The sequence below is a fragment of the Melospiza georgiana genome, chromosome 16 (genome assembly GCF_028018845.1).
Source record: "Melospiza georgiana isolate bMelGeo1 chromosome 16, bMelGeo1.pri, whole genome shotgun sequence".
NCBI classification, from domain to species: Eukaryota; Metazoa; Chordata; class Aves; order Passeriformes; family Passerellidae; genus Melospiza; species Melospiza georgiana.
This window is the reverse complement of record NC_080445.1, coordinates 16,575,355-16,602,181: the sequence shown is the minus strand read 5'-3', so window position 1 is coordinate 16,602,181 and position 26,827 is coordinate 16,575,355. Positions and strand designations below refer to the sequence as shown.

The 26,827-nt window shown below is 42.3% G+C and overlaps 1 protein-coding gene across 2 annotated transcripts; it reads right to left on the bottom strand.

The window, feature by feature from the left end:
• Positions 1-129: 129 nt before the first annotated feature.
• GLYR1 (glyoxylate reductase 1 homolog) lies at positions 130-26,031 on the bottom strand. 2 transcript variants are annotated; one of them, XM_058035938.1, is made up of 16 exons: positions 25,940-26,031; positions 23,869-23,905; positions 22,852-22,931; positions 15,896-16,034; positions 15,081-15,323; positions 11,995-12,081; positions 11,054-11,110; positions 9,943-9,993; positions 9,730-9,803; positions 7,881-7,980; positions 6,538-6,648; positions 6,136-6,234; positions 4,991-5,153; positions 4,399-4,578; positions 3,723-3,847; positions 130-3,397 (listed from the first exon to the last, which is right to left on the bottom strand). In XM_058035938.1, exons 1-16 carry the CDS (start codon positions 25,975-25,977, stop codon positions 3,323-3,325), a joined length of 1,659 nt encoding a protein of 552 aa, XP_057891921.1. In that variant the 5' UTR covers positions 25,978-26,031; the 3' UTR covers positions 130-3,322. The 2 variants fall into 2 exon arrangements, with proteins under 2 accessions (XP_057891921.1, XP_057891920.1); XM_058035937.1 differs by having other exon boundaries at positions 6,136-6,237; positions 25,940-26,030.
• Positions 26,032-26,827: the final 796 nt, after the last annotated feature.

The window sequence follows — 26,827 nt, the reverse complement described above, 5'->3', positions numbered from 1 at the left end:
CAGGATTACTCAGTTTTCAGATGACTTGGTTTTCAGCAGCTCTGAGTTTCTTGTGTTCTGAGGAACACATACTTCCTTAACGCCCCAAGACAGCTCTGATAGGCTTCAGAAAATGCCACAAGAACATTCAGTTACCAAGAAAAGTTTTATTCTTTTTGCCAGTAGCTTTGTTATTTGCACAAAAAAAAATCTTTGCCATTTAAACATTTTCACATATCCTATTCTGAATGACAGATGTTAATTAAAAACAAGGCAGGAAAATAAAAATTCACAACCTTAATGAACTATGTGATCTATCATTGAGGAAAAAGGAAACTGCTTTTCTTACAAGCTTTCACAAGTGTCACATTTTCTCTTTAAAAAGGAGGGAGTTAAAAAAAGCAAACTTCTAAAACAAATCTGCATAAAAAGAAACTTTACAGAATTGTCAACAATATTAGGACAACATTTAACTAGCCCGTTTTATTAGAGCATCTCTCAATCCATTGCTTCCCCCACTTCCCTCCCTCAAATCCCAGGCCTAGGAACAGACTCAAATCCACATTCAGAGGCTACAGACATAAATACAAGAATCTGAGTGAGACTGACAGCAATCTCAACTGGCATCTGGAACAGTCTGGATTCCCCCAATTCCATCCCTCCTCTTCAGAGCCACATCAGAGCTCTTTGGTCTCCTCCTGCTTCTCCTGGGCACACCTGTGACTGTACAGCTGTCCAGGCAGCACTGCAGCCAATCTACAGCTACCCACAATGGCTGAAAGCTGCAGTCAGACCCTTCCAGGATAAATTACAGTGTTAACTAGTCCACATCTGCCACTCCCACAGAAATAACCATCTCCATTCTTGGGAACTACAGTATTTCTAGAAACAAACCCTGCAGCAGTGAGCTGCCTTGGGACTGGTCCTTTGAATTCATTATGAAATACCTGTCACAGGACTTGAGAGCTCCTTTGGCATTCTCTCTGTATCCAGAGGCACCACAAACTAACAAAGATACTCCATTACCATTGCTCACACCATTCACGGTCACTCTGCCGCAAGACGGCAGGGACTGGGGGGGGGACGCCACTGAACTGGCTCTGCACACGGGACAGTACCTCCTTCTTCCTCCCAAAAGATTTTTTTCCTTCAGTCTCATTTCCTGCCTCCAAACCCACAACTTCCCTCAGATGCCCACAATGCACAATTCATATGAGAGATTTTTTTTTTTACTATAGTATGTTAACAAACGACTTCAGATGCTAACTGTGGAGTTCTGAGTGGAGAAGAACAGTGTGCCAAAGCAGGTCAATGGTTAGCTATGCTGGCAATTTTACATGCCTTTAACGTGAATACCTACATACAGAATGGCAGTGGCATTGCCAAAGGAACACAGGTGTAGAACTACCATCGCCCACACACAGTGGCCAAGAGGCAGTGAGGTCTGACAGCCCTGTTGCCAGGTGTTCACTATAGGATATAAGTAATGCAGAATACAGCATTAGCCCACAAGGAACAGTCATCACAGGAGGTGAAATACTCAATGTAACATTTACAGCATAAGGCATTAGATGTTATGAATCAATGAGTATGTGACAAAATGAGTATGTGACACTTTCCTTCTTTCTTTCTTAACAAGGTGTCCCTGAACCATACACACATGCTGCACAAAGCAGGACTGGTAAGAAATCCTAACCCAGGGAAAATTTCTTTACACAGCCATTAAGTTCCAAGGAAAAAAAATAAGGTCGCAGGGGCAGATGTCAGGAACACAACCTAATTTGAATTTGTCTTCTTTCCTTTCAGAATCCCAGCTCAAGGGAGGAAGGAGATTGTACCACTTGAGAAGTGATTTTGGCCAAAGTTTCTCACTGGCATTTTTCTAACACTCAAATTTAAAATGCAAGAACACTCCCAAAAGGCTAATACTGAGAATTGGAAAAAAAAAAAAACAAAACCCAAACAAACCAAAAACCAAGCCACACCCCGTGCATTTTTTGTGACAGGCATCCTTTGGACTCTGGGTTGCTCTGCTATCTACACTGAGACCATCTCTGTTCTCTAGCCTTGGCATCTGCAGTTCATGTCACCCATCTCTAGACTAAAGCTCAGCAGTGGTCTTAGCCTCCCCAATCTCAGTTATTGGTCTTTCTAGAAGTTGGTATCTGGCCATAAGCAGAGTTCACAGATATAGGGAGAAGGCTCATGCTGTGCTATCTTGTACCCAAAGTAGTAACACTAAGAACATGTATGGAAAATCTGACATGTATAAAGATCACTAGGCAGTACACAAAAGTATCCCTGTGAGGTAGGTAACCATCACCCACCTTTATAGATGGGCAAACAGATGTGACAACCATGCAAAGGCCAGAGAGCGTGGAAAGGAGCTCAGGAATCTCAATCTCTTGGATCATTCTGCTCTCCCTTTTCAGACTCACCACTCTGCTTGTGACACTGCTGCAATCCAAGACACCTTTGTAATTATTGACTACAAGGGTTAAAAAAAAAAACCAAACAAGTACTAACATAACATAAGCTAAGGCCAGGAACAAGTAAAATCTCTAGCCCAGTTTTATAGGCACTATGTTTGTCTCGCAGTTTTCTATGCAAAGGTGTTACTTTCCAATGATGTTTTGGATGGGCTATGATAAACCTTTCAGGAGTCTCACTGACATAAGTATTCTCCTATTTTCAGTACAGTTAGTATTCCCTAAGCTGTAGTTGTCTGTACAGGGGAAGACATGGATGCAATGTGTTATCTTTAACAGTACAGGAATTCCTCCATCAAGGTGGGGAAGTGGAAGTCTAAAAAGAAACTGAATCAAGACAGCGTTGCACTCAACTCCCCTTACCCTCTGGAACTGCCCTTCTCCTCCATGGGAGGTGCCTTGTTCTCTAACAGTGGCTAATTAGCAGGCATGCTCCTCACCTTACTTAGGACCAAGGACCCTGTCCCCTTGATACAGAGAGTCCAGCACTTGCATTATTTCACAGCAAAGAAGAAAAGGGATTGTTAGAAACAGCATCTTGGACTAGCAAACAGAGGAAAATTAAAGCAGCCAAGCAGCAGATTTCTGGCAGAGTTGCCTCAGAGCTTCTGAACAATTGCCGCTGTTTCATCTCACGACTGTCAGTGCATGGCATGGATTTTTCTAATTAGACTGCAACAATCCGAGCCCCCTCCTCCCCCCTCCTGCCACAGTGGAAGGCTCACCACAGCAGGTCTCAAAGTTTGTGTATAAAAGGAAATGGAAAGACAGAGATGGACTGGTCCAGAGTTAAAACCCAGTATCATAATAATATTAATCAATCATCATCGTATGAACAGTAAGAAGGGTGCAGCCTAATGGATGTAGGCCCTGTACACTGCGGACATGTCGTTGTCAGATTGGTCCAAGGCTTTTGCTCGTTTATAGACCTAAAGAGAAATCAGAAAAGGATCAGGGCCTGCTCTTGTGTGAAGAAAAACTCCTTTGCTGACCACTGCAACCAGAGAACCGCACAGGACGTCAAATAATCCAAGTGCAGATCAGAAAATTCCAGGTCTTTCTGTGTTTCCTGAGGTAACATTCTAAGCGTCTCTACAATCAAAACAAATCCAATGCTACCCTAGTCAAAAAATATTTCAATCACTATTCCCTTGTCTTAGAGATGATGTAATTCTTTGATCTGTGTCTCCGATTGACAAATAGCACTGTTGAATAAATGCTAAAGAACACATCTAAACACTGAACAACTCTTACCTCGTTGGCAGCAGCTGCCATGGGAGTTGGGTGGTTGACAGAATCGCCCAGTGCAATAGCTAATCTAAGATCCTTCTGGATGTACTTCAGGTAGAAATCAGGTTTGAAGTTTCCTTGCAAAATATCTGCAGAGAGGAACCCATGCAAAATTAAGCATGACAAAAGTAAGCCAAGCCAATGCTGCAGGGGGCTGTAATTCAACACCAATCTCTCTTTCCATTGCTGATCACTACTTTTAACTCTCCTGTTTTTGCACTCTCCATCTTCATTTGACCACAGCAGATTAATATCACTACTGCCCACTGACAAAGTGAGCTAAGATTTCTAAGCAGCTTGTTACCCTGCTGCAATGAAATCCTGACTTAAGTCCTAAGCAGTCCTAACTCAGATTCTCAGAAGTCCCAGCTATAAAGGGGAAGGAATGGGAACTCAGTTCTTCATTTACAGAATGCTCAAAATAACCATTATCCCAGGTGATGAAGATAAGATTGTTATGTTCTACCTTCTGCCACTATCTGAAAAGCTGTATTTTAAGCATTAATTTCCAGAATGCTTAAAATAACCACTATCCCAGGCTGCTGAAGATCGGGTTGTTATTTTCTACCTTCTGCCACGATCTGAAAAGCTGCTAGATTGTAAAAATGACCTGTAAGAAAATAATGTAAGAGAACTTTACTTTGGCACTTCTGGTCCAGAAAGATGCTGGCAAGTTGTCCCTGATTGAGGATATCCAGAAGGGTCTGCTGGGACTGGCCAGTCACTTGAGCCAAAGTCAGTCCTTCTGCTATTGTTGCCATGAAGCTGCCTTGGACCATGTTCACAATCAGCATCATCTTGGCGGCATTGCCTACTTCACCTGGGAGTGAGACACACCATTGGGATTCCTCCAGAAGAGAAGTAGCAGCCCTGCCTCCCTAGCCCACACAGCAGTGACACTGTTAGATTCCTGTCATCAAGCACTTGGCATCTCTCCCTTGACCTGAAAGACTTCAGAAAATATTTCCATTTTCCAAGCACTCAAAGGAATGGAGAAATAATAAGAAAATATTATTTAAAACCAAAAGTATCACAGATCCTCCAAAATAAGCTGGCATTCAAAAAAAAAAACCTTAGCCTGCAGGCTCTGAAAGTGGCCAAGTTCCAGAGCAGCAAGCCAATTTCCCACACTGCCCACAGAGAAAAGGTGACATATACATCTCAGACTCCTTGCTGAAATTCCCAGTCCTTGCACTAAGAAATTGCTATCAGGCCCTCCACATTTCAATTACCTAAGAAAAAAGAGGTCTTCCCCATGGCTTGGAAACAGCTGCTGCAGTCCTCATATAAACCCCTGTCACCAGCTGCCAGGATCACAAGCATTCCATCATTAGAGAGCTGCTGGTTTCCTGAGACTGGTGCTTCCAGAAAGCGACCACCTCGGGACACTATCACCTGGGAGAAGAACATCTCTGGTTAGCTGTGCATGAACAGCAGCAGGAACATAATTTAAGGCATACCTGCCACTAAGGACAGAAATTTAAAGCAGAACAAATAGCTCCAACAGGAGAGGAAAGCACTATTGTGATGTATCCTGCAAAGTGTGATTAAGACCAAAAGGGTCCATGCAAGACCCTTCAGCACCCATCACTACTGTGTATATTTTAAGCAGCTGAACTGACACGCTTTAGTCATGGCACCCTATACTGGCCAAGGGACCAATGTTGAAGGTGTATATGTCATATAAGAACCCCAGAAGATTGATCATTGTATTTTCCCCTCTTTCCCACAGAGGAAAGGCCTTTGGCAGATCTCTTCAGCCAGATGTTTACTAATATGGGTGATCTGCATTCTCCCAATTAATGTTACACACCAGTGCATCAACAACATGTTTACTTAGAACTTGACAAAACCAGTTCCCCTTCCTTGTAAAACCACACATGCTGCCTTAGGGCAGTGGGGAATAAGCAAGATGCCAAAAAAGAAATCACAGATACCACAGCAGAAGTAATCAGAACACTTCTACAGAAATCCTATAATAATATTTCTATAGAATGAAATGTGAAGGCATTAATTTTCCCCAACCAGAGCACTTAAACTAGGCAGATTTTGCATTTTATCAGTCATTAATCTAGATAGGGTTTTACTCACGAGTTTGCTACAGAATATCAACCTGTCTACAAATATTTCTTAGGGGATCAAAATTTGGCTACCTGTTTGCAATGGTGTCAGGTAACAGCTCTGCCAAATCTACAACTTTGCTGGTATCACCAGGGAACATGTTTGCTGGTTAAGACTTGACAAAGAAGACTTGTCTTGTTTGCCTGGAACTTGAGACTCTCCCAAGGACCTCTAAAAGTTTTATTACCAACAGAAACTGAAGAACTTCTGCTGAATGAACACCTGCTGCTGTTAAGAGGCTCAGTTCGGTGATTACCTGGGCCAGCTCTGTGACTGTATCTGCATCCACTGTGGACATATCCACATAACACTTCCCTGGGCGAATCCCCTGCAACACTCCACTTGGACCAAGCACCAGCTGTGGAGAACAGAAGAGCGGTAAAGCAATAGGGTGTCTGCAGAGAAACCCCACTTCTGCAGGAGTCCAGCTGAGTCTGGCGCTACAGTGGCAGACCCCCAGAGGGTTATCAGAACCAGTCCTCAAAGACTTCATTTTTAAAATGCTTAATTTTTGTTAGGACATTTATTTTTACACAGCTGCACTGCTCAGGATGTACAATGACCCAGGCTACTCTGGTTAGCAGGAATCAGAACCGGCATTCAGTGACTGCCATCTCATAGTCTAACCAGCAGGGGTAAAATAAGAGCTAATCCTTACATCCTTTGCTGCTTTTGGATCTGATACACAGGCAAACGTGATGTCACAGGTGGAGACTACTTCAGCAGGGGTTCTTCCCAGCCGTGCACCCTCCTGGATGAACAAATCACACTGCAAAAGGCACAAGTCCAAAGGTAAGACAAATATTAAATACCAAGCAAATGGATTCTTTTCATTTTGCTGTAAAAATTCTACATGCCGGACACAACTCCAAAGGAGACAGGCATGTTAATTACACAACTTTGTCTTCTTCTGTTGCTTTGTCTACACACACACGTATGTGTGTGTGCAGGGCTTTTTTGCAGCTTTTCTGAAGAAGGGGTGAAGAACTTTGAAAGAAAGACACAAAGAAATACAACTCAAAGGTGAAACAGTAAGAAATTTGTGGGTTTGGCAAGAAATTATTAGGGGAAAAAAAGGAAGATTTAGGGAAAAAAATTGGTTAAAGGTCATAGCAACATGTGTTACTGGATAGTAATAGGAATATCCACATCTGAGATGAGCGTGTTTCAGAGGGCTGCTGTTTCAAAATCTTAGCTCCTTCTTACCCTATCCTCTCATATCAGCCATGTTTTGCTCTTGAAAAAAATAAATCTTAGTCCCCTTTAAACAAAGTAACCACAGCGCCCTTCCTGCTCTGCTATTCCACAGCATCTTACAACTACCACATCTCCCCCAGCTACCTATATTCCTACTCCACTACAAAGAGTAACACTGTCTAGTATATAAGTCCAATGCAATATAAGCTCCATTTTCAGTTTGAATACTCCTATAAAGCCCTTCTCCATCCTGGTCTCATGACACAGCAGGTCTTTAACAGAACACTTGTTACCACATGACTAGCACAATAGATGTAGACTAACCTGCAGCTGAGCAGTGCATCTTACCCTCAATCTCCTGGGATAACTCCCTGCACCTGGCCTTTTTGGCACAATACGTTGCATGGCAATTCACATCAGCAGTATTTTCATGGCTATTCACAGATGCACAATACACTGACCATGGCCATTCACATCAGTAGTTATTTTCAGAGGCATGTTACATCTCATTCTTCAACACATATATGGGTGTAATATACAAAAGTGTATTTTTTCTGACAACTGTCTCCTCTTACACAAAAAGACAGTGGGGTGAGACTGCTGACATAAGAGTGACCACACTAGAACAGACCACAGCTGCACCTAGTCATGCCCACCAACAAGCACATAGGAAACAGGACAAAACAAGGTGGCAAGCATATCCTTGTGTTTCTTTGGCATCCCCTCCCAGACACCATTGACAGATGATTCCATGAGATACAGGGGGTAACTGAATGTTTAGCAGAGGCTTAATCACATGCCTACCTTCTCAGCAGTCCTGTTCCAGACAGTGACAGTGTGACCCATCTTTAGCAAGTTGGAGACAATGCCACTTCCCATCAGACCAAGGCCCAGGAATCCTATCCTAAGGGTATAGATAAACATTAATGCAAGAGAGAGCAATCAGTGTTAGCTTCTCATGGTGCTGGAAATGACAAAGAGCAAACTGGAGCATCATCAGCATAAAAAAATACCCAAACAAACATGTTCTACTGCAACCACAGCTACAATGGGCAAATACTGAGCTTTAAAAGCAAGCTGAAATTTATTTTGCTTACCAAGCAGCCCTAACAATTTCCTGAACAAAGTCTTTAGCCTATTTCAGAAGATCACCTAAATACTAAAGGTCTGGATGATCTGGATTCTTTTTGTTAGCTTGGGGTGGATGGTTTATGTGTGGTTTTTTGCTTTCTAAAAATTGCTGTTTGTGTGTTTTCTGTTGACAGTCATTGCTTTACTGAAGTTAAAGGGCACACTTAGAAATGAGCAGGTGCTTCTCTAATTATTAATGTTCTGACTTTAAAACTAAGTCACACATACAATGTTTGCTTGTATAATTGAAGGATACATTAGTATCCTAGTTTTGATAAAGTCTAGCTAAGACTACTGTGCTAAGCATCATGCCAGACCAAAGACCTAGTCCCTGTTCTACAGCTGCCATTTCAGGCAAAGGAAGAAAGGAAGTATTGAGCCAGTACAGGTCACCATCAGTCCCAGAGAACAGCCTTTCCTTCCTCCCACAAGCCGGAAAGAATTTTGCTCCCTCCATTCAAAAAAGAGAGACTATGCCACCAAGTCCCTATGATCACCTACAACAAAAATTCCTCTTGCAGATATTGCTGCAAGAACCATTTGCTGCAAGAACCATTTTACCCATCATGCAGTTTCCCATAAAACCCAGAGTTTTCAAAGAGATTCTGAAGCATTCAGTTATATCCAAGGTAACACCACAACAAAAGCTACCTGGCAAATCCAGTAGTTAATTCTGCAGAAATAGTCACACTACAGCAGCACCTGTCTTCTCCCAGCTAGCCATGCTGCCTTTTCTCTTTCTGCCCTTAGACAGGGCAGAGCAAATGACTACAGGCTCCTTATATGGCCCAAATAAGATCTACCTATTTTCAAGTCTCGAAACCAGCAGAGGTATTCCTTCCTTCATAACCCACCTCTGAGATGCACTTTCCTGAGAGACTGTTTTCCCTGAATAGCTTCATTGTTATTTTTGTTCCCCTGCAGTACAAGTGAGAACTGGCATCCCACGAGAACTGCCCCAACATCAAACAGCAAGAGTGGCCTGAACTCAATGTGAACAGAGCAGAAGTTACAGGAAGCTCAAGCTAGCCTTCTCTCACTCTATAAAAGAGAATGGGTGTGTTAGGAGAAACCAGAAAGCTCATGTGCCACACAGCAAAGTTTCTGTGATGGGAGAAGACATCTCCCTCTTTCTTTTGTCTTCTGCATGCTCAGGAGAGCTATTAAATGACCCCAGTCAACTAATGGAGAGAGATCCCCTTTTATCTTCCTATCTCATGCAACACTTCGGAACACTGCTGCTAACATCCTGCAGTGGGACCTACTGAAAAAAACAACTGCAGAAACACTCCAAATTGCAGATGTATCCAGGACAGAATTTACTCTGAATTTTGTATTGCACAGCACCCTTTGAATTTAGCTGCCTCTCTCCCACTTCGTCCCCCAAACAGTTTCACACAAGGAAAGAAGCAATGTGCAGTTAAAGGGAAATGTTAGCTTTATTCATTCTCAGTGACAGGCTGGAGAATGGCTGCATGTGTGAGCTGGGAAGGAAATGGCTGAAGTGTATTGGAGATCTTACTTTTTGTCTGTAGGTGTGATGCTGCCATTGACTGCTGTGCTGTCTGCTGCCTGGATGGAGGTAGATCCTGTCTCCTGAGGGAGTGGGGTGGGGGGACAAGGGCAGGGGGGTGGGGAAAAGAGAGGGGAAAAATAATAATAAAAATAATTTAATGCACAACTCTGGAAGAACCGCAATGCCTCATAACAATAAACATCCATCAAAATGCTTTACCTCTTCACAAACCTTCAGCTTTTTTGTGATGGCTTGATAGCAGACAGCTGGCTGTATGGAGAAGACAAAGCATTCAGGGGAAGGACAGTGCTGATTTACTCTGCCGAGCAAACAGACCATATCCTTATTCCACAGAAGCAGGGAGCTCACCCACCCACCACCACCACCTTCAAACCAGGACAACTCTGAGGCTTCCCTCAAGCGGAGAAAATAAAACCTAAAATATATTGCAAGATATTAAGATCGTTCTTTCCCACCCTGCCCCAGCAATTCACCCTGTCTTCTGACAAAGGCACTGCAAACTCCCTTCTGTAGTTCCCATAACAGGCTCTTCTGGAGGCACCAGAACCTAGGCCATCCCTACTCCTAACATTTAGCTCTCTGAAGCCTGCCATGAAGCCTCACATCTACACTCACTATGTCTCTGCAAGTTGTGGAACCAAAACCTTCTGGTTAATATGAGAAGGCATGTAGAAGGCTTTCTACAAATGCTAAGGCAAAGGCTGCTTCTCCCCATGCTGCTTACTGTGAGCTTGTATAGATAAAACTGTTAGCAGCTCTTAATCCTTCTGGCTCTGCCCAGATCCTCAGCGAGATATAAATCCTTTTATGCTTAATTTGATCTTTCCTTTTCCTCCTGATGTTCACTGCTGAATATAAAATCCTGCAAGACTTCTGACTCTCAGGAGATAAACAGGCTGTATTTTACACGGCGCTTTTCTGGTCTTGGAAGTTCTCTTGCAACATTCAGTGAACTGGCAAGCCTATCCAGATGGAGAATCTGACAGGACAACCATCAAAAACAATCAAACAACAGGATTTTTGAACACAAAAAAAGCTTTTCCTGTCCATCCTGTTCATTCTACAAATTTATTACATCAGATCTGTCAAAAACTAGTGGTAGACAATCTTGAATTACTTAAAACTATTCACTGTACTTAATGCTAAATCACTCTAAATCTTCAGGCTTGGAATACTTCAACTAATCTAACTGCCACCCCCTAAAGAAGAGAATTCTGGAGCTCTTTATGCATACTCCTTGTATTCAGTTCCAGCAAAGGGCAGGACTCCAAGCTACCTAGCAACATGATCCTGTCTGCCAAATCCTTACCTTCTCTGTCTGGCTCAGCAGGAAGTGATGAAAGTGTGGATCACTGTCCTTCACAGGCTACAAAGAGAGAAAATACAGCCTCAGAAATAAATCGAGAGAGTCACTGAGTTACCACAGCACAGCACAATTCCCTCGCTCTCCTAAGCTGCCTGAGAGCAACAGCATAAGGCAGAAAACATAAAATGTATCAGCTGTCACAAGGAATCTGTTTCAATTAAGTAGTTTACATTTTGTTTCATTCTCAAAACCAAAGCCATTCAAACCAAATTCCTCATTTTTGGACATCTGTAGGAAAGAAGTATACAAGCAGTATTAACATGGGAGGAAGAAAATTCATCTTGCACTTCTTCCTCTCCCAAGCAAATGAAAACACTTATTTTCCAGGTTCTAAGTAATTCCATAAGGCAGCATTCTGAGAATTGACTGAAGATTGTCACATGCCAAGCAAACCCATCCTAACACCAACAAGGACTGAAGGCCCAGATCCCTCATCTCCCCAGCGAGTATCACACATACTAGCCTGGAATCACACTGCTCTTACTCTGCATTACTGATCACTCATTTACTCAACAAAATCGAAAGGCTTTCAAAAGCTGCTTTGTGAAGGAAATCAAATGTAAGCACCCCATGTGATAGCATTCAGACAGGGAGAGACTATCCAGATCACCTCCACTCCTGGGAAGTTAGTCACAGAAATGCTTTTGAAACAAGAAGTGTAAACATTAGTACAGCAAGTTTAGTGTGAATCTGCAAAGTAGTTCCACAGAGACAGAAAACTCATTTCCCAGCATACTTCTGAACTATCTGGGATATTGTTCAACTTTGTTATACTGCAATATGTTCGAACACAAGAAGGTAAGAACAGGCTGTTTTACAGCCAGACAAAAGGCTCTAGATTTGCTGCCACAAACTCAGAACATAGAGGTTGTAAAGCTTCTCACCTCGCTCACACTCGGAGGCCATTTAAATCCAGCCACTGTTCCAGTCATCACTCTCTTCACTGTACTTGACTCTGGAATTGTGAGGTCCTGAGGAGACAGAAGGAGGATCACAAAGAGCTTAAAATCTGGCTCAGGAGCAGGTCACAGCATGATGATCATTAGAACACAGAGAGAGAGCTCCGAAAGCACTACAAAAGCCTTCAATTTCACAGGTCTTTCCATGAACATTCATATTTAAACACGGAGTATTAGCAATACAGGTGAGGTGAGAAAAAGCATCAACTGCCAGCTAAGGATTTCAACCAGATTTATGGTTTCTGGAGAGTCCATTCTTCATACCTAAGAGGAATCACTGCATTTGTGCACTTACGGAATGAGCAGAAAACAAACATGCTTGATCACGTACTTTCCTCTGGGGGATGCAAAAGACTTAACAAATGAGTGAAGAACACCATTACAAGGAGAGGTCCGAACCCTTTTAATCCTACCCTGTCACAATAGAATAGCCTACCTGTTATCAGGAGAACCTTCAAAGCATAAGATTGACAGCCACATCTGCTCAAGTTTGCAGAATCCATGAGACAAACTGGTATGTGGGCTGCCCCATCGGCTCCATAGGCCCCAGTTTGTAGTATCATGATAGTACTTAACGTACTGGGGCTTTTGACGTTGAGCAGATTAAACTTAATCTTTTATATCCCCAAAACATATAGGTTAAAATAAGTCTCTATGCTATAGGTCATCAATATATGCTATAGACATCTAGGTTTTTATGCTACATGAAGAGAACGCACAGGACTTCTACATAATACGTGCTGTCTTCCTCTGACATGAGGGTTCAGAAATGGAGTCACATTACCTCCCCCCCGAAATTACTTCCTGAAAATGCACAATATACCTTAGCATCCACACAGAAGCACAAGAGAAGAACACTGTTTGCAAAAACAGACAGAGTAAGAGTCCTGGAGGAGTAACCTAGAACGATGCAACTGTCCAAGGGTTAGCAGGACAATGCAGACATCAGTCTCCAACCTTGTAGTGCCTAGGGAGTCTCCTGCATACTCCAGCTGGTGAAGTGTGGATAAAATCCGCTTTGATACCTATGAAGCTCTGCTGCTCCTTCAAATATATTCATATAAGCCTAAACGTAAGAGTATGTAAATGATCATGTATGGCCACAGAGCCTTTCTAAACAGAGCACACCTCAGCAAAAACCAGATTCTTGATTTTTATGCATTCTTATTACTTGGAGGCCAGAATTTGGACTGGAACAGAGGAAAAAACCCCACAAATCCTAGGATCGTATTAATTCAGGACAACAACATAAACGTTTTCTACTCTAGGGCTAAGAACTTGAGGAATTTATGAGAACCAGGCAAGAAGACAAGATTTTAAAATTATTTCATAGGTTGAAAACCAGTATTAAGGCAGTATTGTTATATTTTCATAGCAATTATTTTATATGCCACTTTCAAGAAGCTATAAGGCTTACTTTCCTACCTTATCCTGCTTAATTTCCTGGTTTGTGGCCAGGAAGTTATCACACAGCTGGCCACCACTGTGTGGCAACTTTAAAACCAGTCTGCTTGTCAGGTGCCAGTAAAATAATGTCAACTACCACAATTAGCTCACTCAAAGCACTCTGATGTCCTAAGGTAAATAACACAGTAAAACCTATGCATGCAATGTGTCAGCACAATCAGAATTCTCCCAGCCATTAGTTTTGATTAATTTTGGAATGAACCTAGCTCAAAGACACAGAATCATTTTGCAAGTGAAAAAAAAAGGTCCTATGGCTTATTTAAACAGAAATATGTGGAGACACAACATGCTTATAGGAAGACACTTAGAAAAGTGAAAACTATGTTGCCAATGAAGCATTTTCCTGCATCAGTCAAGACAAGTTCTGTAATTATTAGTTTTAATTCATAAATATGCATACATTTCTCCCCTCCTCCAACTTCCCTCAATAGAAGAAACTGATGGGATCTGTTACACAGCCTAATTTCACAGGCATCGGTGCTAAAAAAGAGCCAATATTTTCTTTAACCGCTTAGGAGTTGGACTTGATGATCCTTGTGTGTCCCTTCCAAATCAGGATATGCTACGACTCTACTCTATGATGCCTCCACAGCTAATATCTGAGATGATCAGCTTCATTTTACCACATCAAGATAGTCTGCTGTTCAGCCAGCGAAGGCCAATCCGTTCACAATTCCAGAGAGCAAGGACCACCATCTTGACTTGCATCCTGACTAAAAGAAAAGACTGTGATCCCCTTGAAGCACAGATGAGCAAGGACGTTGCCATACGGTGTTTCAGTTGAGGTCTCCCAGTTGTCTTCAGGTTTAGTCACTGATGAAGGATATGACTTGTAATAATCCACCAAAATAAATATCCATTTGTAATAGGAAGATCTAGACCGCAACAGTGAGTTCCATAATAAAAAGGCTGGAACTCTATATGAGGGTAGACAAAGTGCTGCCACAACATAGAGAAATATCAGGGAAGTAGTAGGAATAAAATATTAAGCCTCCTTCAGAATGGATGATGGGAACATATCCTAAAGCACAGAAGCTGAAATGAAGACAATTCTTCTGGTGGATTCCCCAGGCTATGAATTTCTTCTTTAAGCCCTAGCCCTTAAAGATATCTCACTCTTTGTGAGTACTGAGGTTGAAGTTGAGCAACTACTTATCACCTGATCATACGAAGCAGATGAGATGGGAGAAGTCAGGAGCCAGATGAAGACCCATATCTCTTTGCTAATCCTTCCCACACAAATTGAACTCCAGGGATGACAAGACGAAAGAATGGAGTCTCCTGATACAGCTTTCAAAGCCCTCTCAAAGATACAAACAGAGCCACTCACAGCAACTAACTGCTAAAAATCACAGGAAGAATCAACAATATGCTTGCCAATTGGTATCAGGCAGCCAAATGGTCTAGAAGTAGCAACATGGAAAAGCTTAAAAAAAAGGGATACTGAACTGATTCTTCCTGCTGGCCTGTTAGTCAAGGTGCCAGTCAGACCTCAAGTCCAGCTGCCAAGTCCACGGGCACTGGCGGACATGCACAACACAAACCTTCTCATCCTTGGGTGGACGCCCCCGCTTTCGGGGGCTCTGATCCTGGGCTCTTTTCAAGGGTGATTTTGATCCTCTCTCTGACGAGACAGAAGAAACCCTCTTTTTTCCTTCCCCTGTCCCCTTCTTCACCTTTCCTTCAGACAAACTGGCTTTGCGTTTCTCTTCACCAGCAGATTGCTTGCCTCTTTCTTCACTGGAATTACGCCGATTCTTCTCTTCAGTGGAGTTATGGGAAGACGCCTGAGAGATTATAGAATAGAAGATGGTAAGGAAAGAAGAGAAGAGATGGAATGATTTTCATGCAAAACCAAGGATGTGAAGGACCCCGTGCTGATTACTATCAAGTAAAACAACAGCACTGTAACTTGAAAACTACATATCTGTTAGACCTTTGGAGTTGGTGAATGAAGTTCCTGGTTAGTTCTCCTGCAAAAACACACCAGTTTAAGTAAGCATGTAACAGAACAGGCCACCTGAAGACTTGCCAGGATTGCTTGCACTTCCAATATACTAAAGACAAGATTAGTTGATACCAAATACTTAAGACTGTTTTATAAAATCATCACAAGTAGATCAATTAGCCTCTTCAGTATCTTCATCATTTAATAATCCAATAATCACTTTTCCCCACCAAACAAGATTTAACGGGGAAGAATAGAAGATCGGAAATAAACCCCAAAAACCAAAGGAAGGAAAACCCAATCCTCCTCAACTTGCCAGAGACAACAAACTCCTTTCACATAACAAGGCATCTAATCATCATTCATGCCAAAACCTGTTTTAAAGCACACAGTGAAAAAGAACCCACTCACCTGGTCCTTGCCTTTGGTTTTTCTAAGAAACTCCTCTACAGCATCCACAGCTTGCTGGAAGCGCTTACCCTTGTTAATCTTTATCATTTCCTCTTTGTGAGGGTGATAAGGCTTCAGCTGCTCCACTTTGATCCAAGCACTTGAAACAAAAAAAGAAGCTAGTTATATTTTCCAAACCACAGCCCTCTAAATTCTCCTGCTTTGAGAAACACACAGCTACATTTTCTCCCCCAGCTCTACTGATGACAACGGCCCAAACTCACTTCCTATCTAGAAACTGAAGGGCTGCTATTACTGAATTCAGTGAGAATTTTCTTCTGGCACTTTTGTTACTTCTTAAGTTTTATGTCCTCTCATCCTAGCACTGTCCCCCTTTAAGCATTATTCTCTACTGACAAAACAGCTTTTGGATGTGATCACAAGACGCATTTAAAACAACGGCAGCCCAATGACTGCACTCGTTTCACCATGAGGAACACCCACAGACCCACACTTCCAGGTAAAGTAGGCAATACCACTAATCTACTCGAGAATAAAGTTCACTGAACAATTCTCAGCTATCAATCCCTGGTTCAAATATATTGAGCATACAGGTGTCTAAAAAACTGTAGGGAAAAAACTCCAAAATTATGTATTCTCACTATAGAGATGACCACACAGAGTTAATACAAAAGCAACAGCTCATTGCTGAACTGTTTTCTGATGTACCCAGGCATTCTGTATGAAAACAATAATTTTGTTTATGAGAAAAAATAACTATTTCCTTTGCCTCTGACTGGAGCAATCAGACTTTCTCTCGGCCCCTGGTATTCCTACGTTACATAAGACTATCCACGTATACAGGTTTTAAATATTCCCCAGTGCAGTCTAGCTTCTGCAAGCAGATGAAGTGATTTAAAGGCTGCATTTTCAGACACTGTATAGTTAAACTGAAAATGAAGACTAAAACAACAAAAAATAATTGCAATGCTTTGTTGAATCTTGATTGTTTCTCCTCTCTCCACAAAATAAACTCTAAAACTAAAAAATATTAAGACCTTTCTCCTCACTGGCAATAGCAATTGTTTGTAAATTGCTTGTAATCAGGAATCAACTTTAATAAAGTAGAATGAAACATTTTGGGTCTCACTTGCAGAGACAATACCTGCTAGAAGCTACTGGAAAATGCCAGCATCCTTTCCAAAGAAGCCAGTGCTCTGGCATGCAAAGCTGAATCCTTTCACTTTGTTTACATTGTTTTTTTAAGAACTGACTTTATATAATAAGTCAAATCATTGCATTCAGACTAGAATCTGAGTCCAGCAGATATTCAGGGTATCTCTCACAGCTGCCCAGGCAGTACTGTGAAACACACCTTAAAATTATCTTACACTGTAAAGCCTGCCTGTATGACAAACAGTGACAAACATCCCTGTGTACCACAGAGCACCAGCTCATGAGAAGCCTTTCATTATATGTATAAAGGAAACCAAACTTTGGACCACAATATAAAAAAGCATGTTAAATGTTGTTGCAAGACTGAATTTCTAAATAAAAATAAATTATTTTCCCTCAAGGCATTCTCTTAGGTTTCTGCACATCCTATCACTCCTCACTGCACAGGTTCATTAGTTTCCTTTCTCATTCTTTTTCCTTTGGTAGGGAAAAAGCCCGAAGTACAAAGCTTTTTTCTGGTTCCTAGCTTCAAAGATGTATCTTGGCACTTGTGATCCACCAGGACAAAGAACTAGAGATCTCTGAGACAAACTAATAAGTGAAAAACAATCTTAAATGCTGCCTCAGTTAAAAATAAACTTTAAAAAAACAGGGAAAAAATTAAATTGGTCTTTTCCTTTCCAGTTTTTTTATGCATCACCTACTTGGACAACCTTCCATAAGAGAGAAGTATCTTTTGAGACCAATGTCCACAAACCAATTGCATGCAGTGTTTCAAGCACTTGAAAACTAAAGAACTTTTCACCAAACAAAACTATTCGTGTTTGTACACAAGATCTCAATACCCTCAAGGCCAATGAAGCCCAGTATTTAGATCAGCCTCAAGGATACAACATATAAAATTAACTTCTGTTTCTCTCCTGATTCAGCAATGAATCAATGCATGAAAAGAACATTAGTGATGACACTGAAGATGTCATATTTAAGATGACATTGCATTCATACTGCTGCACAGTCACCCAGCAACTCTAAAGAATAGGCTACATGCAAAGTGAAAAGATGTAATAAAAATACCTATTAGCAATGGCTTTCTCTTTTAATTTCTTCACACTGTTCCTCATCGTCTCCAAAATACCACTCTTAGAAAACCACTGCCCATGTCAAATCCACATTATTAACATGAACAATAAGCAAAAGTTAGAATAAGCAGAGACAAGTATGAAAGTGACCTGCAGTTACATGGAAACAGTGGCACAGATAGATGCAGAGACACCAGACTGAAATCCATGGCACAGGCAAGGAGATCTTCAAACCTTCACCATTCCAGCCATTCTCTTCCTGTCTACAGATACCAACTCCTAATGATAAGCTGCAGAAATGAGATGGAAGAATATCCACCAATCTTCGTTTTTTGCAAACCATATAGCTAAGGATGGAAAACAGTACCACTGTATCTCCAAATTTCTCTTTACCGCAGTCTGGGAAAAATTTTATTGCTTTAGACTGTAGCACTTTAGATGCCCACACTAAATGCTAACACAACCAGTTCTAAAAATCAAAAGAAAATTTCTTAGTTATTTACAAGGCCAGTGTGTGTGAGCATACAACACATTAAGACAGATTTCCTTTGTTAAAAGGGAACATCCCAACCCTCATAAATTAAGTAACTCAACTCAGCTCTGCAACTTAGGACATAAACTCCTAGGAAAAAAATACAAAAATGACTATATCATACTAGAATAAAGGAAGGGATATTTAGAAGAAATCCAGAAGCAGGGCAATACTGAAGGAAATTTAAGTATTAGGTTTTTCAAATTTGTGCAAAAAAATACCTCCTCAGTACGAGACAGAAGAGTTTTGTCTGTAGTGATTTTCAGCTGTGGTACTGTGCTTGCAGGGATGTTGAACAACGCTCCAGCTGGCTCTGCTACAGCAACACAGAGCTCTGCATGGGATAATCGGCCTCACTGAGAAGTACCAGGAACACAAGTTCACCCACGCCATCAGTTCAGCCCATCCCTCCAGACCCTCAGATTACTAAGGTGTATTTCCAACAGTTGGCAAATTTAAAGCAAGTGTTTTCTCATGTCAGGACCTGAAAGAACATTTCAGAAAGACTACATCCTGAATTTACTCTCTCCTTGAAAACCAGGGAAAACTGTGGCAAAAGAAAAAGGTAGGTGCTTTCATCCCAACAGGACATGGGGGATGGAAAGGTAATGAGCGCTGTGTTAAAATTACTGTGCCTGATGGAAAGAGGCTGCAAATTATTACATTAATATTTGACTGCAAGCTTCCTCCATTTTTTCCCTTAATATATAAAATCAGGAAGTGCCCCTTGACCCCACCATATTTAGTTTCACACTGATGCTACAAAAGGCTGTAAGGAAGAATGGGCTGTCACAGCTTCCTGTTAAGACTGTGATATACATGACTTGCAAGTCCATTTGGCTATCAGGGAATACCAAAGGAGAAAGAAAGGTGAATGGCTGTGTTTGTACGCACATCTCTGAGGGCTGCAGGACCATCACTAGTATTTCTATAGAATCACAGTGGAAAGACACCTTCAAAGCAATTATATCTTAAGTTTTAACAAATATCATAATGATTCTTAAGCAGGCTAAAAAATGTAAAACTGTTTTTAACTGCATGACACACACCAAGAAAGACTTGCAGGCCAGCCAGTCTATTAGTTTTAACTACTAAAAGCAATAAATGTACATACACAGCAAAATAAAAGTTCTTACTTGACTACTGAAATATCTACAAAGATCTCCTACAACAAAACTGTAGGAGATAAAAATAAACGGGGATTTTAAATACTATCTGAGAAGCACAGTTAGAAGCACAGATAAGAGGTCTAAGTTCCACTTCTAAACTAAATCAAAATTTTTGTTTAGATTCCTGTAATGATGTTGCTACATGCTTGTCAGGTCTATGGGCAGGAAACATCAACTGTTCTTGATTTTAGACAGAGAATCCTTTTAATGTGACTTGCTCTAAGAAGAGACACTCAGAAAAACAACTCCTAGGCAGACTAGAAAGAACACCTTATCAATTTGGAGAACAAGGTAATAAAGAGACATTACATGATTGTCTTAATTGCACACAATCACTTAGAACAGGACATGGGTATTTCATCACTACTATAAACATCAGGTGGCTTTCACTGTGGGAAAGCATATATGTACTTCACGGTTTAAACATAAGCAAAATCTGCTTCCATGGGTAGAGAATCCTTATCTTTCAGAAAACCCATTCCTTCAAAAGTAGCAGAAGAAACTAACACCACCAACACAACACATGGAGTACAGTGCTCTGTAGAAAATTTATCAAAAGCCAGGATTTAGAGCAGTCAGAATGCACTCACGCTCTCACCTTTGTATGTTGGACCAAAAGTACTCACAGCTTTCCAGTTAATCTATTTCCTTAGTCACTGCATCATTGCAAAGGCCTAGTACACGGTAATATTCAATTTGCAGAAAAAGGAAAATGCATTTCCCCTGTGCTGTATCCTGAGCTAGCAATAATTTCACAAAAAACCAAAACTTATACACTACACCAAAACCACTGCCAAACTCATCAGTATGTTTTTATTTACCCTTCTGCTCTGCTCATGCACATCAATTTTTACTTCTAAATATCTTTCTCCTTAAACTTTAGTATGACAAACCAAAGCCACCTGAGTCAGTGGGGAACAATTTGCACCCAGCCTGGAACAGGCGCATTTCTGGCCACAGAAGGCATCTAAGAATCCTCAGAAGGAAGTAAGTCTAAAATAGGGTCTGACACTGCCTACCTCTTGACAGACTGGCTGGCAACAACCCTCAGAAGTTCACGGGAGGGACTGTATCCAGAAATCAGCTTCGCCTTTGCCTTCTATGCACTGGACAAGAGGTGAACAGCTGATGACCAGATCCTCTCCTGTTCAACCTCAAAGGGTAAGGCAGTAATACAAGAGCTGCAGCAATGGATCCATGGTACAGAAATGCCATCATACAGTGTGAATACGGCCAAAGAAGTGAGGTGTTAAAAAAGAAGCTATATGCACTAGACCATCAGTATGGGTAAGTGCACTCCTCATCTCCCCTTGAACAGTGACAGCTCTGCACTCTGCTGCTCCTCAGGCTGTTCATAAGGTGGTGACATTCTCTCAGTTACCTTCCAAGTCCTGTTTATACACACACCTGAAAAAAGTATTTGCGAAACCCACTCGTTTACTTGTACAAAAGAAGTACAAAAGATTTCCTCTTCATCTTCACATTTGAAGTGAAATAATTTCTATTTTTCCTGATTTGGCTGATTATGCTCAAACACAATCAAACACATGAGAACTTTCTCAGGCAACACACTGGTTAGAACAGCACAACTATAACCAGCACATCCTTCTGACATTCCAAGTTAGGACAGAAGAGGCACACAAGCTTCTGTCTCTTGTCTCTATCAACATTATTTGAAAGAAAGGTGATAGTCTTTATTTCTATTCAATTTTCAGGTATCAATCAAAGCAAGTAAATTTCTAATTCTTGATTATCTAGCATGATATAATTAAATTTCACAAGCTGGGAATGTGGGGAAGGGGCTACACTACAACAACCATATTACTTCACTGTGCCAGATGACCAAATCTGCCCGAGGCAGAGCTCTAGAATCTTGTAGTAAATCCCAATAATTTTGCAACTCTAAACTCTTCATTTGCAATTCTGTTATTAATCTCAGCTACAGTATCCAAGATATTTGACCATTTGTCTTAATACCAAAAAAATCTGTATTTGATTCAATGTGAAATACAAGAATTGAAAACAAATAATCAGGACAGAAATAATCCACTTCAACTCTGAATTTATTAGCTCAAATAATCATATTTAATAACACCACCAAAAAACGTTCTCTGGCCTCAAATCAACCTTCACCTGCCTCAAATTACTAGAGATCCAAACATTCCTATTACTATGTGGCATTCACTACTTCTCCATCAAATTTAGACCTCATTTCTTAATGGAAAAATATTTTAGTATTATGCAAAAATAATTTAGCAGTGAAAAATAATTTCCTTAAGAGACATTCACCAAATGGCCTCAGTTCTTGTCATCTTTCTTCCTAAAAGTAATGGGGTTTTTAGTCTTCCACAGATATTGGCAATTTTCTTCTTTATTCCGTGACTTAATAGCAGAAAATAAAGAGGAAAACTGAAAAGTTATCAAAATAATTTTCAGTTTCACAAAACATCGAAGTTCTCAGGGGCCTTTTTCATTGGGTTTTTTTACCTAGTTTGTAATCATTTAAATCTAAGACAACTATGATTTTGCTCACATTTGAAATCATTAAATTCTGCTTTGCAAAAAGGAACTCTAAAACAGTTTTGGCTCTCTTATACTGTGAAGTCTTACAAAAGCACGGCTAGAATGTTTTCAATCAGCATGTAGGACAGCATATTCTTTCACAAATGACAATTATATAGTTACTTTTATTCCTCTGGCAGCAAAAAAAAAAAAATACTCTGAGCTGTACCTTTCTGTACCTTTCTCATTACATGCTAAAACCTGACACAGTCATGTCACACCTAAAAGTGGTGAGCTATCACAGCAACTCAAATCCTAAAGCTAAGTTTTTACACCCTTCATACACCTCAGTGAGCAGATATAGCATGCAATAACAGCTGGATTTCTTTTATTGTGTGGTTCAAAGGGAATCCTTTACAATGCTACATTGCACTGTAATATTAGTAAATATTTCTTCCACAAAAGATCCACGTTGTGTGGTACAGTATTTTCCCCAGATGAAAACAAGGAGGTACATACTGATCTTCTGTTCCAAAAAACTTCACAAAGAAGCACTTTTTTCCTCGAGGTTTCTTCAGATCTTTAGGTGGGTTAACAATCTAAAGACGATTAGAAATCATAATTAAAAAGCATATAGTGACAAATTTTGTGATTTTACCACCCAGTCTTCAGCTATTATAGATTTTTTTTTAAATCTGATTAGGAGGATAACTTGCATTAATAAAAATTTGTTCCACTTAGGTAATCTTAAGAATTTAAACTTTGTCTTTACTCGCAGAATAAATTGCTTATCAACTTTAAAATGCTGGTAAGGAGAAAAGCTATCATTCAGTTACAAGGTGACACCTGTAGAGGACCCTGGTGTTAACCTGACCCAATAACCAAATGTTTATAGTTGTCAGCCACACTGACCACTCTTTTACCTGACTCAAACTTACCTCAGCATGCTTAGCCCTCATATAACATATAAGATAAAAGGTCTTTCTGAGAAGTAGAAGGAATACAAATGGCATATAAAATTCCTTTTTAAAAATCTTTCATCTGAAAATACCCCAACCAAACCAGAAGTAGGATCAAACCACCCTAGATAATTCTCAAAAACGACAGCTCTAAAACAGTATCTTGAGAAGCCAGACTCCTTATTTCCATTATTTAAGACAGTACTGTTAGCCAACTTACTATAGAAGAAAAGAAACATGTCTTGCAGAAAGTGACAGGGATTAAACAACTAAATTTGGGAAACACAATCAGTTCCAGAGCTGGCTCTCTGTTGGCTTTTCATTCCACATGAACTACCAGCTCTTACTGACAGACTGAGATATATCAAATAAAGTCCTAAACTAGTTCACACTTTAGATTTGTGGGGTAGATGTGTAAAAGAACAAACAAGAAAACCAGTATTAATCTAAACTGAAATGCTTTCAAGCAAAGCTTTCCTTACACAGAAGGAAAACACAAAAAAAAAAAAACACACCAAAAAAAATCACAAACCATGAAAAACTAAAAAAAGCAACAATAAACACAAACAAACCTCACCTTCCCTGGCCATGGAGGGTAACGGCCGAGCTTCCCCCTAGAGAAAAAAAAGAAATTATTAGGCACTAGAACTAGAGAAAAAACTAACTATCCCAATGCCTGCTTTTTCATATTATGTCACGCTTTTCATAATAAGAGAGTTACAGTTTGCAGTCAAAACCTTCTGTTCAAGGCGGGACACACGGCTGACATCTGCACCTAACTCAGGTCTCTGGACAGTCTGTTTGACCTTGCTGGACTACCAGAACTGAAGAGAAGAGTAGCAGTAACACAGTCTGCAAGATACAAGAGTAATAGGCACTGCAGCACCATAAGAGTGGAGATTTCTTCACATGGAGCTGAAAAAAACACTGAGGAATGCAATGAGACCAAAGTTCAGGTTAAGAACTTCTATCTACCTGTCTAGAGCAGCTGGTGAGCAGAGCAGCCACCAACTCCCAGCACAGAAAGCTACGGTTCTGATTTGTGCAGAAAGGCATTAATAGCATGATCCCCTCAACAGGTGTTCCATTATCACTTTCTTCAAGTGCTCACCACCACACTAACTGAAGATATGAAGACCCATAGAAGAAAGGCAGAAAAGCTTACTTTCTAGACTTGCAAATGTTTCCATTATGAAAACTAGGCACTAGAAATAATCACAGAGGAGGAAGAGACATTAGTCTTATCCCCCAGCTCACCAGCTTTCCTGGTGAGCTTTATCCTTATTTCACCCTTGTCACTGACTTGTGCTGCAGTACTCACAAAACCCCATTAGCAAGTGTCTTGCAAGAGACGGGCAAAGAACCTGTGGGGCCCAACAGCTCCTGACACAAAACTTCTCAGCAAGTGGCACTGTAGCATGCTGAGATGGCAGTGCTGCACAGAGGATTCAGAAGCCAGGGCAGGCAGCAACACTGCCAAGAGCTGTGACCACGACCATGTCTCATATTCAATGCTTCCATTACTGTACTGAGAAAAAAATTCAGCAAACCCTTTCTGCTGTTGCTGTCTCGTTGTTAAAAGTTCCCTGCGACAGCTCTAGGGACAGCACCTGGCTGTCATGTACAAAACTAAAGCAGGATAATCTGCATTCCAGCACCGAGAGTAACACTCCCCAAATTCTCATGTGAAATACATATGCTAAAAGTAACTAATCCTTACTTACTTTGCTATATAAATTAGACAACTTCCCAGCACTGCAAATTATTCAGATGAGAGCTGCAGTTATCACAGTCTGAAGCACAGCCTTCTTTTTATCTGGGTTATCAGTATAAATGCATGCATTTATTCACGTGTTGGAAATCAGCTACTTCTTTGAGCTCTGGCAGGACAGCCTAGCCCATCCAGCACAATGAAACCTATGCACTTAATCGGTGCTTACAGGGCGCGGTGGAATGCTCTCACTTCTCCCCATCAGGAAACACGAAATCACAGCTCTGACTATCTGAGGGTAAGATCGCAGTGACAAGGGGAAACGGCTTCTGGGGGTTTCCACAGGGACACCCCAACCTGCAAGGAAACGCTGGACTGTCGTGTTGCTTCATTAAAGCACTGTCAAGAAACGGTGCGTGGCTCTCCATAAACACTTTCTATCTCTAACACTTCTCGCATCCCTCGGGAGGTGAGCCCGGGCTTACAAGGGAACCACGCAGCGCTCGTCCTTCCGTCCCGCTTCCTTCATCCTTCCATCTGACTCCATCCTTCTGTCATGCGCCGCCCCCGCCAGCCTCCCCAGTGTCGGCCCGGCTCCCAGCCCAGCCCGCCTCCCGCCCGCCCGGTGCCCTGGCTCCGGGCTGCCTCCCGCCGCTCCTCCCACACTGCCCAAGGGACGGCGGCGGCGATACCCGCAACCCGGCAGCAGCCCCACCACTGCCCTGCCCTGCCGAGCCCCACCCTGCCCACAGCCGCTCTCCGAAGTCACCGCGGGCTGACAGCGCCCAGCGCGGCCCAGACCGACTCGGCTCCCGCCGCGTCGCTCCCAGGGCCGGCTACAGCCTCGCCAGTGTCTCCGCAGCCGCAGCCTGATTCCGCTAAAGGCGCCCAGTCCGCCATGCTCCGCGGCCGCCGCCCAGCCTGCACCGCCACTCACCACACCAGATCTCCGAGCCTCAGACTCACGGTCGCCATCTTACCGACACGGACCGGCCGGGCCGCGCGGGGGCTGCCGGGAGCACGACCAGGGGGAGGGGGGCGGTGGCCGCGCCCATTGGGCGGGCGCATCACGTGGGCAGGCGGTCCGTCACGTGTACGGGAGGGCTGTCAGCGGCAGCCGCCCCCCCCCCCCCCCCCGTGACGCCAGCAGCTCCCATGGGCGCGCGGGGCGGGGCGGGGCAGAGCGCTGCCGCCCGTTCCGCCGGGTGCTCCCGGGGCTGCTCCCCCGCCGTGGGTGTGGAGGGGCCGTTGCGCGGGAGCTCGGTGTGGAGCGCATCGTCGGAAGTGTCGGAAGCAGCGCCGTGTGCCGAGCGCATCGTTGGAAGTGCAGGTGGCGGCCCGTGGGGCGGCGTCTCTTTGCTGGGTCGCTCTGGTGGTGGCTGCCGCCCCCGGCGGGGCCCGTGTTTGCGCCGGGGCAGCGAAGGGCGCTGCAGCACCCCCCAATAAACAGCGGTTCCCTTGATATAATTCCCCTTAAGAAGCAGAAACCGAAGGGCTCCGTTGCTGCCGCTGTTCGCTGCCCTCGGACTGTATATGTATCCCCCGCTAGCCCCGCGGAGCCCCACCAGGAAGTGGCGGGTTTGGAACATGATTTGCGCTCGTTCTCCCAGGCAGAGGGAGACGCCGTATGTGGTTGGCTATTGCGGAGCTGCGTCGTTTACCTGATGACTTGCTGTGTGTGGTGGCGTCTTTAATTTCTGTCCGTCCAACAAAGCCAATTCCGTAATTTTTCAAGCATTCTTGTCACCTCTTCTGCCCTGTGGACTCACAGAAACTGATATGTGGGGGCCTTAAACAGAAACGAGCTTGATCCTTGTGGTACACA

Excerpts from the sequence above, each read along its gene's own strand:
- GLYR1 (XM_058035937.1), bottom strand. The coding sequence starts at position 25,977 with ATGGCGACCGTGAGTCTGAGGCTCGGAGATCTGGTGTG. Across the intron at positions 22,932-23,868 it reads ACCCTCCATGGCCAGGGAAG|ATTGTTAACCCACCTAAAGA; the intron begins GTGAGGTTTGTT and ends AATCGTCTTTAG. Across the intron at positions 9,804-9,942 it reads AGCTGAAGGTTTGTGAAGAG|GAGACAGGATCTACCTCCAT; the intron begins GTAAAGCATTTT and ends CCACTCCCTCAG.